Raw genomic sequence first — 11357 nt, 5'->3', positions numbered from 1 at the left:
TCCTCGGTGTCGGTGTCCTTCCAAGTTCCACATTGTGTCTACTAATGGTAAAATTACAAGTAGTGACAGTTGGGAATGAGGCTTATCCGCGATTAATAAAGGAGGTCAGTGTGGAAAAAGTGTAGAGCACAAGAAAATCCTGTACGGGAAAGACAAATCAGTAGGCCATTCAAATGTTGTACCTAAATGCGTGCACACTTTTTGACGTCACTGAGCTGACAGTGCAAATGGGTATGATTTGGTGGAGATTACTGAAACATGGTTGCAAGAGGACTGGGAGTTGAATGTCTGACAGGAGGTGGAGTTGCTTTATTGGTTAAAGATTACATCAAGGCTGTATTAAGAAATGCTATTCACGCTAAGGGCCAAAATGTTGAATCGATCTGGGTGGAAGTGAAAAAGAGTCCTTGGGTAGCAGAAATTTACAGGCCCCCAAGCAATAGTTCCAAGTGAGGCTTCATATAAACTAAGAAATGGATATTGACAAGTGTATGAGGGATTGTTTCTTGGAGCAATATGTTCTGGCGGGATCAGGCTATTTTAGATTCAGTATTGTGTAACAAAGGGTTTATAAATAGATTTTGTCATTCCGGATCCTCTTGGAATGAGTGATCACCGCATGCTAGAATTTCAAATTCCAATTGAGAGAGAGGAGTGCTATACTTGGGCAGAGGGATCTGGGAGTCTTTGTTCATGAATCGCAGAACGTCAATCAGCAGGTACATGTAATTAAAAAAAGCAAATTGAATTTTAGCATTTATTTCAAAAGGACTGGGGTATGGTAGAGAGGTGTTACTGCAATTATATAGGGTTTTGGTGAGACCACATCTGGAGTATTGTCCAGTTTGGTCTTATTTGAGGAAGGATGTGGAGGTTCACCAGATTCCAGGGATGAAAGGGTTGACAGAGGAGGGCTTAAACAGTTTAGTTATACTCTCTGGAGTCTAGAAGAATGAGGAGATCTGATAGGGGTATAAAATACTACGGGAGTGATGTTCCCCCGAGAACAAGAGGTCAGATATAGGGCAGAATTCTCCCCAAACGGCACCAATCAGACGGGCATCGCGCCGCCCCAAAGGTGCAGAATGCTCCGCATCTTTGAGGGGCTAGGCCGTCGCCCCCCCCCCCCCCCCCCCCAGGACCCCGGAGCCCATCCAGGCCGGAGAATTCAGCAGGGGGGCCTGCCAACCGGCATGGCCTGATTCCCGCCGAATATCCGGTACCGGAGACTTTGGCAACCGGCGGGGGGTCGGAGAATGACGCCCATAGGGTGAGAGGCAGTAGATTTAGAACTTGAGATGAGGAGGAACTCGCTGCCCCATAGTGCGGTGGAATCTGAGTCGTTAAATGGTTTCAAGAAGGAGATAGAGATATTTCTGGTAAAAATGGATGTTGCCCGCAAAACAATGGAGGTGTAATGCAGTAATCACAAGAATCAAAGCCAGCTTGTCATGCAGTGGAACAAAGTTCCACAAGTTTTGGGCTGTAATGGGGAGAAATTGTGCTCGGGGTCAAAAGTGATGGTGTTGGTCTTTCCAGCATTTGGAAATAGTGGCTCAAAAACGTGCAGTGGTGAGGAAGACGGGGATGTTGCAAATACAGAACCGTTCTCTCAATATCTGGCAAGTAGAAAAAAGATTGGTTACATCCACATTTCCAACTGTGTGTGCATAGGGTAACATAAATCACCAGCCTGAACAGATTCTACTGTACAGAAACAATTTATATTTCAGCTTTGTTTATTTAGGGTAAATGGATACACAACCTTCAGTAACATGTACAGCAGTAACAGTTTTGTAGTTCTGAGGCACCAGCTTCCTGTTTGGTATGTTTAACCTCAACAGTTTTTAAGAACAAAACAAATGTTAGTGTGGAAAGCGGGGTCAAAATGGGTGTATTCACACGTCTTTCGTGGAAGCTTTGTCAGTACTAAATTTATAAACCACTCCCAGGTACAAATATCAGTAAATACAGTCCTTTATGGCTGTGCACAATCAAGTATACATATTTCTAAAAAAAAATTATAAAAATGCAGTGTTTACCTCATTACAAATGTGTTCCATTGACCCCAGCAACAGTAGAGTTGAATGGTTGCCATTAAAACTTGAAGCTTAATGTTAAAATTTCATCATAGCTGTTAGGCATCGAACTGCTTTAAAACAAAGTCGCTTAATTCTTTATCTCTGCTTGGTCATCCATTTAGATTGCCAACAGCAAAGGAGGGGAGAAGCCAGTTAATTGGGGTTAAAATGTCTCTGGTTGGAAAATGTTTATATAGTCGTGAGAAAATCATTCAGTACGCCATCCAGTTGTATAGAGAACACCCTACTGTGGAGGGTAATACTGAATGAAGACATGGATTTGAAGTAATGCCAAGTCCTAGCTACATCACACTGTGCTGAAGAATGAAAATGTTTAACCTGTAAGCAACTGAAATAAGCTTCTGTACCTCTTAGGGGTCAAGAAAAATATATAGAGCTTAACACCACCACAAAGCAAGGTACAGTAAATCCTATTTGCTTCTTGACTGCTTACACTTGAACTACCACATAATTAGAGGCACAAACTTCAGCTGCCTGGAGGATTTGGAGGATTCTCTTTGTCTTGACAGTGGGGTTGTGGACCTAGTTTCCTTGCCGCAGCTCCTTCATTTACACTGGCATTTTGTCTGGTTTGTGACTCTTGCCCTCTAGCTTAAGCAGTGTTCATGTACCAAACATTGAGGCTTAATTACTATGCGCCCCCCCCCCCGGATGGGATATTTCTATCATCACAAACTTTTTACGTACAATTGATAAGCCACCGGTTAAAAAACTATTGTACAAAATAGCAATTAAAATTAGAGCAAGACCTGTCTGTTTTACAAGACCGTTGTACTATATTTACTGGGCACTTGCTTATATATTGTCCAATTCGTCTTTGGCATCCGGATATAGCTGATATCAGTGAAACACTTCCATTTTAAGACCATGAATTAGAATCGCAAGTGTTAAAGTGACTTTTAACCTACAAAACACATCTCGGCAAAAGCAGATGACAACTTTTTAAAAACAATATTAAGGCCTAATAGAATGGACTGGGCATCTCATCTCCAGGAAAGCTTTGAAAGGCAACCACCAAAAACTGGGAGCAGCTGGAAACACGGTAGACTAGTCTGTATCTATAATTAGAAAGGGTGGGTGAGTTAACATTTTGGGTATGTGTCCCCTACCCCCAATAATCAGCGCACACGAGAACCCTAAACATTACTCTGGACTTTGGCAGCATGGCGCCGAGGTTAGCCCTGCAGCCTCACGGCGCCAAGGTCCCAGGTTTGATCCCAGCTCTGGGGCACTTGTCTGTGTGGAGTTTGCACATTCTCCCCGTGTTTGCGTGGGTTTCACCCCCGCAACCCAAAGATGTACAGGTTAGGAGGATTGGCCACATCAAATTGCCCCTTAATTGGGTACTCAATTTCAAAAAGATAATTTTAAAAAAAACATTACTCAGGACTTGAGTTATAGATGGGAACTGGCTTGCTGCGTATTCAACAATTTGCAGTGGTGTGTGTGTATTGGGCTGCTCACTTTAATGCTCCCAGAAGGTCAACGGTCAATGAAGCACCAGGCGGGTTATTTGTGATAGGGTTTCGGAACTTAGTGAAAAATAACTCCTTCGTAAACTTCAGTTGCAAAACATGTAGAGATCTCCAAGCTGAGCCTCTCACCATCTGTTCTACTTCACTTGGGCAACCCTACACAGGCCCTACCAACTTATGAAATTATTGGTAAATTACAAATGAATTCTGCGGCCACGAAGAAAACTGGAAATTGGGGCTGAATTAAGTTAAAGGCCGTTTTTAACTTCAAAGATTCACCACTATCTGTCCAGACATCCTAAAGATCTTGGATGTCTCACAGAGGATCATTCACTTCAGAGATTCATTTTGAACGTACCAGGTGGTGGGCTATCAGGTTGGTCTCTTCTCCCAGGTTCTACTCCCTGCGCACACAGATGCTCTCAAGCATATTAATGAATCAGATCACTGGACCTTGGCGAGGAAGTGATTTAACACCATTCATGTAACTTGGTATGTGTGGGAAAGGCCAGGGAAGGCAGCAAGAGCACCCCACTGAATTATGAGTACAGATTCTACCCACAATCGTCAACTGACCAACCGATGGTGCAGGGGAAATATTTCAACTGGGAGGGGCTTTTCTACGTGCATTTGAGACAACAATGTCTCCTCCATCCAATTTCCCAACCATTTTGAATGTGCTGTTTTGTTGCATTGGGTTTTGCAAGCTCCTCCATTTTGTCCTACACCTCATGCAATGTTTAAAGACCAAGGATTTCAGCTGGTCACTGGCAGCACCGAGGCAAATTCTGTCCCAAGCCAACACCCACAAGCTCATTTTTCAACGATCATGAGCAGGGACCCGACAATAGTTTGTTCAGCTGAGACTGAGAATTAAACTTACAACCTTTCTGGCGTGCAGGAAGCCAACCAGGCGTTTTACCCAATGAACCATTAAGAGAAAGCTGAAAAGCTAGGCGAAAGGTGTCCTTACGATCTGCCTGGCATGCAGGTTACCATAAACCCCGCCTGTGGAATTGTTATATTTACTGTCTGGAGGGCAGCAGGGTGGCACAGTGGTTAGCACTGCTGCCTCACGGCACCGAGGCCTCGGGTTCGATTCCGGCTCTGGGTCACTCTCCGTGTGGAGTTTGCACATTCTCCCCGTGTTTGCGTGTGTTTCGCTCGCCCCCCCCCCCCCCACGACCTAAAGATGTGCAGGGTAGGTGGATTGGCCACGCTAAATTGCCCTTAATTGAAAAAAATTAATTGGGTACTCTAAATTTATGACAATTTTTTTACTGTCTTGTCCCTTATTGGGAATTCACAGACAGGATGCTGTTGGGTGTCGATCAGGATTATTGGCGTAGCGCCCCAGGTTCTGGTGATGCACGCACACCTTGTTTTTCAGAAATGATAAATGGTTGGCACATTTAAAATGCAAAATCTGCAGATGTGGACTCACATCAACTGAGCACTAAATTCTTTCACAGCTCTGCTGAAAGTTGTATAGAAGGTTAGAGAGGATAAGTGTATCCCAATTCATTTTTTCCAATTAAGGGGCAATTTAGCGTGGCCAATCCACGTAACCTGCACATCGTTTGGGTTGTGGGGGTGAAACCCACGCAAACACGGGGAGAATGTGCAAACTCCACACGCAGTGACCCAGGGCCGGGATCGAACCTGGGACCTCGGCGCCGTGAGGCTGCAGTGCTAACCACTGCGCCACCGTGCTGTCCTAGCACTAAATAATTCTTGATTCACTCCAGGATACATTTTCTCAGATTTTTATTGCTCCACCATTGGTGGCCATGCCTTCAGTGACCACGTGCTCTGGAATTCCCTCCATAAATCCATCTCTCCTCCTTCAAAAAACATCTTAAAACCTCTCGCTGAATAAAGCGCAGGCTTTCAATCTGCTGTCTAACCCATGTGATTAAAATAAATCAACAGGTATTCCATTTTGCCACTTGACTCACTTTTATCAAAAAGGTTCATGTTGACCTCTAGATTATTGCTTAAATCCCCATGCCGGAACATAATTTATATGTTCTCACCTGTCAGGCCGTTGTTTCGGTAACTTTTAGCCAAGACAAGAAATGACCAATTGCTTATTTGTTAGCCAGCCTATTGCAAAGCAACTGTTGCGAGTGTGACATCTTCGGGATAACCCACTGGACCCCAAGTTGCCTGCAATGCAATCCTGCACCCCGCCACCTAGCACCATGCTACCACAACCCCACACACTTACCATGACTTATAAACCAACCCCTACGTCTGCTTGCTACAACTGAGGGGTGTAATGGACAAATCTAAACTGTCGCGTTGTTCATAAGAGTGTTTAACCCCCCCCCCCCCCCACCCCCCACCAAACCCTCTCCCTGTTCAGACAGAAGATGCAGTGTCAGGTTTCTGCCAGCAGATGGTGTAATGGCAGCACCAGAGAGAGCAGCCAGAAACGGTTGCAGAGCAGGATATGGACATTTACCTCAAACATCTTGGTACGAGCACACAGAAATTGAAAGCTACATAAAATGCAAATCCCATTCGTATTGTGGTAACGCTTGTATTAAAAAAAAAAGATTAGATTAAAATACAAACACGAATGAGAATCAATAATATTTCACAATACATGCGAGAACATCAGATTATAGTACAAGGAATAGTTAGCATTTTAAAAAGTTCCCACTGCATCAATAAAACAATAAGAAACTTGCAGCAAAATACAAGCACATCAACCGCTATGAGAGGTACCATCCAGCTCTAAGAAACTGTACACAGTATTCAGATTCCCAAAATATTCTTTTAAAATTCCTCTCAGACTCTTAGAAAAACGACCAGGAACAATCGCTTTCTAAGCTGGTTGTAAGGTAATGCTTTCTTCATCACAGATTCGAGTCTGAGCCCTGCCAGCTCAGTCACAGGGCTAAGTTATGACCTGTGCGAATGCTTCAAAAACATCAACATTAACAGTCAACGCCAACTACCCTGAAGATTCCTTTAAAGTTTGGGAGGAATTAACTTGTCATTTCCTAAAGCATTCCAGAGACTGACCGCTGACATCTTAATGGCAACTTCCAAAAGAGAATCAGATAAATACCGGATGGTCGGAAAACTGGCGGGGTTAAGGGCAAAGGGAGTGGGACTAATTGGAGAGCTCTTTCAAAAGAACTGTGATAGGCATGAAGGTCAGAATGGCCTCCTTCTGCTCTGCATGGTTCAATGAAACACAATGTCACTGCTTAAATCTTCAATCTATCTCCTATGTGTTTACCCAGAGGAAATGTAGGAGGGGTGTTGGAAATTAAACAAAAAGACATGTTATACAGCTTAAAGCCCCACTGAGTGCGGTGATCAGTCCAGTCACTATATAGCATGGGGGAGGGACGCTTAACTGAATCCCCTACAACCATGTACATTCATGGATAAGGGTGTAAGAGGCTCCCAGTATATCTTAAAGTGCCAAATGAATGACCCAGTGGGTTGCTGATACTCAGACTGTTTGTATTAACTGGAACTGGAGTAGCAATGCCTTTCCTTTCCATTTCCCTGCCAAGTGTGTTCTTGCTCCCATAAAGTTACTCAACCCTGGGTGTGTATTTTGCATCTACAAATAGCAAAACAATTCAGTGGCCACTGGTCAACGGATGGAAGGGTTTCCGTAGCAATATCCAAAGATTTGTAGCGCTATTTATTGACCACCTTTTCTTTACCGCTGGACCATAACTGCACATCGCCTCGTTGTGACCAGGGCCACGACGACCAGCTGGACAAAGAGCACCAGCCTTGGCGACCATTTGTCGCTGCCGGCAACAGCTCACCGCGATCAGAGGTGCCGCTTGAAACCAACTCTTGGAGGTGCATTTTGCCGTTTCCAGAATCCCGTTTACTGCCATCCACACCTTTTCCACGGCCAGTGACACAGTGGCTCTGCATTTCAGACTCACTTTAATCTGGATTTGCAATACTAGGAGTGCAACCAAAATCTAATCCTGTTAAGAACTGTATTCCACTATGTATTGCATGCTCCCCAAAGACATGATCACACCCACTCACTTGGGATGGGGGGGGGGGGGGGAGAAGAGAGAGAGGGAGTTGTCTTCCTGTAAGAGGCAGCAACTAAAATCCCAGGGTTCGTTCAGATAAGGTTTTCAGGGCATTCATTAGGATCCTATAAACTTAATGGAGGGCACGTTTAAATCTTTGTACACCATGTCAATCGGATTTAATCGGAGCTCCCAGTTCTAGAATGATGGGCTATGTCTCTGGGCAAGTGCTGAACATTTGGAGGGAGCACCTAAAGGGAGGAAGAAACACAGACAGTGACAGAGGGTTCGGCAGTGATTTCAGGCGATGAATTAACAGCATGACACAACGTCATAACGCAATGCGATCTTTCCTCAAGCCAAGACACCAAGAAGAAAATTAAAACTATATCTACACCAATGAAGGCGGAAAGTGGATTTAAATGGACACAAAAGTCTGAATTTTCACCAGTTCAGTAAAGGAGCTGTTGTACATGTGTTGACACAGCAGTCCATTCTCAAAAAACAAATCTTATTCTGGGATACCTAACAACCAATCTCTTAGCACCTTTGGTTATGAAGGTATTTTTCATTACACTCCATGTTACAACAATACATAGTCACAGGAACAAACAGGTAACAAGATTTTTTTTTTTTTTGGGTCACAGGGAGCCTGATTGCATTAGATGCACAGACCCACATCACACAACACTGAAAATAGAAAGTGATCACAAACAATAAGTTTTAAATCGAACAGTCTCAATAAAAACAAATGGCCTAATGTGCCCTGCTTACAAACCAAACAAGGCGGTCGTCAGACAGACTGGATTTTATTTTTGGGTGGGGAACGGAGGGGGGAAAAAAAAAAAGAGGGAGAAGAATTTGAGTTTGACGAGCGTCTTCCTAGTCAGCAGCCTTGAGAGACGCCCTTCCCCTTCCCTTGCTCTTCACAGCTACATCATCTGGTTTGCAGAGACCCAGTGGCTGGCGCACTATCACAGCAGCAGGAAGGACACTTGAAAGCATTGCCATTTACAGAGACGGACAAGTAGCCCTGACGGTTTGAACTGCGGCAGTGGGGAGAATGCAGCGTCCGCCCCGTGCCAAGCCAGCATGGGCTGCACAGCCACCCGAGGCTCAAATGCCCTGAAGCGGCATCTTCCACTGTCCGCCTGCTTCAGCCCACAGCTGGTCAGACCACAAGATGCCCGGAGGTTGTCGGGTGTGAAAGGGAACATGACTAAAGATTCTAAAACCCGCTAAATAAAAAAAATCATCTAGTACAGACGAGCAGATGAAAGGGGGAAATAAAAAGCATCTTTACAGTTCGACTATAACATACACTCACATTTTTATGAAATGTACTGCCACTTTGTGACCTAAGCATTTCTAAAAACAAACAGGTGCTCCGCTAAATATTAAAAGAGCAACTGAATTCAACCTGTTGGGACCAATTTTAAAACGTTATTGAAAAGAATCGCAAATTTCCTTCTTGGGAGTCAGAGGGATAAACCGGCCTTTCAGACCCACGACTGTCACATCTACCGCCCCTCCCCCGAGCTACACGGCCACTGACAGCTACGCCACTGAAGGTTACGGCTCAACCTACACTTGTCCGCGGGGGCAAGAGCGCTGGGGAGTTGGTGTCAACTGCAGTGTTGCTGCAAATAGAAACCTGAAGGACTCAGAACATGAAGCAGCAGCTCTCTGATCCACCCAGCCAGGACTTCGTTCCTGCTAAGCTGGGAAATGTTAAAAAGATTTAGTGTGGTTTTGAGCTCCTCTCCCTCAAGACGGCGTCAAAATCGATACGCCAGGCTGACGAACCAGTCGGGAGGGCCCCGCCTGACATGCTAATCCTTTAGAGGCTGGTGCACCTGCTCGAAATTTCCTGCTTTTGGTTGTGTTGTAACTGCGCCCCCCCCCCCCCCCCCCCAAAAAGCCGCTACAGGCTGCCAGCATGCAAAGTGTCCACCTTATCAGCAAAGGTCAGTGCACATCATCCAAATACCACACCGGTCTTTGCACAGCTCCGCCACGACCCTGCAGGTTTGGGTAAAATGCAGCCCATTGCGAGACCAGTAAGATCTGCAACCTCCACAGTTTCACAGTACAGAGGTGCGCCATGTCCAAACCTCCTGCTCGCAGTCACACAGTTCTGCCTCAATGCAATGCCTGCAACAACCTACAGGTGGTCCCTTTGCTCTTCCCCCCGCTATCCGTGATATCGACGATGAGGGGAAACACTTAACAGCTTCGCTCACTACAGTAAAGTATTGGTGAAAAACAGTGGCACAACGGGGAAAAAGGAATTTTAAAATCTTTTGTTCTCGTTTTCCTTTCCCCCTCGTCTCCCAAGGCATGGATTGATGCATGGATCCGTGGCCTGGGAGTGGGTCGCAATCAAACCACGCCTTTGTTTCAGGTTACATAACTGACCAATTACAACGCCATGCACCCCTCCCCATGCAGTGCCACTCCCCCTGAAGTGCACTGTGCTACTTATAAAATTAATCAGGGCTAAGTTGTTCTTTATAATATTCTAAATGTACGAGGCGAATGCAGAATTACTCTAAGGAAACCCACGTAAGGCAGATACTTTCATTACTACACAGAGGTTTAAACGTTCAAGGCAAAGAAGAATCTTTCCAAACTTCACTAAACTAGAACATAAATCAAGTGAGTCTTCACGAGAGACTGCAATGGACGATGTACCCCAATGTACCCATGCTTCCACATGGGCAGTGGACTCAGCCTATTTCCCTGTCTCGGTGGACACACAGATCTCTTCGCGGGCAGCCTCTGCCTTTGGGAAGTTCATGTCCAGGATGTGTCGCTGCAGGTGTCTCACCCAGTCTTCCTGGATGGAAAGGGGGCCGTGGAACTCCACATCGCAAAATCTGCTCAGGAACAAAGATGCATCTAATTAATTAAATTATTAAAAGAAAAAGCTACCTTCCCCGGTTTCCCCCCCCCCACCAATTGAAAGTAAAGTCATCACAGTCACCCTTCTGAGGGGGGGGGGGCTGACCGGTGATGGTTTAACCTGAGGTTAATCGCACCGAGATGCAAGGTTGCGAAGGCGAGACACCTTCATGAATAACCTCAGCCGGTAGGGGGATTGAACCCATGCTGCTGGCCTCGCTCTGCATCACGAACCAGCCGTCCACCACCTGAGCTAAACCGGCCCACCAGTTATCTCATCACTGGCACACCTTGGTTTATGCAGAACAGGTGGTGGAAAGCAAAACCAGACAGTAAAAACTTCAATAATGGGCACAGTGTTACTAGCCAGGAGAGCCGGGCTTAGCCAGGCAAAGATGAAATGAAATGAAAATCGCTTATTGTCACAAGTAGGCTTCAAATGAAGTTACCGTGAAAAGCCCCTAGTCGCCACATTCCGGCGCCTGTTCGGGGAGGCTGTTACGGGAATTGAACCGTGCTGCTGGCCTGCCTTGGTCTGCTTTCAAAGTTAGCGATTTAGCCCTGTGCTAAACCCCAGCCCCTCCACGCAAGTCTCATTGCAGGGCTGTGACAATGGTATTGTCATTTAAACCGCAACATATTTCAATCAGATGGTTTGATTTAACCAGAATTGGGATTTATTTCCGATGTATGCGACTGGGGAGTAGAAACCACATACAGCAGTAATGCGTTTTTACTGTATCTGTTCCATTTGCACCCCCCCCCCCCCCACGCGCATCCAGCTTTCTCCCCCACCCCGCGCGCAATCACATATCCCAAGAACAAATGTAGACCGCCAGCTCCTATTTCCC

General features: G+C 45.5%; 1 protein-coding gene across 12 annotated transcripts in view; it reads right to left on the bottom strand.

Moving 5' to 3' along the window:
* Window positions 1-6106: 6106 nt before the first annotated feature.
* Window positions 6107-11357, bottom strand: part of LOC140403303 (uncharacterized) — a 215796-nt gene continuing 210545 nt past the window's right edge. For all 12 annotated transcript variants that reach the window (XM_072491129.1, XM_072491130.1, XM_072491131.1 and 9 more), the window contains one exon: window positions 6107-10481. In XM_072491129.1, the coding sequence (XP_072347230.1) occupies window positions 10337-10481 (145 nt within the window). In that variant the 3' untranslated portion in view covers window positions 6107-10336. The remainder of the gene's footprint in view (window positions 10482-11357) is intronic.

This window comes from Scyliorhinus torazame, chromosome 27, assembly GCF_047496885.1.
Source record: "Scyliorhinus torazame isolate Kashiwa2021f chromosome 27, sScyTor2.1, whole genome shotgun sequence".
NCBI lineage: Eukaryota > Metazoa > Chordata > Chondrichthyes > Carcharhiniformes > Scyliorhinidae > Scyliorhinus > Scyliorhinus torazame.
This window is presented reverse-complemented; position numbering and strand designations above follow the sequence as displayed.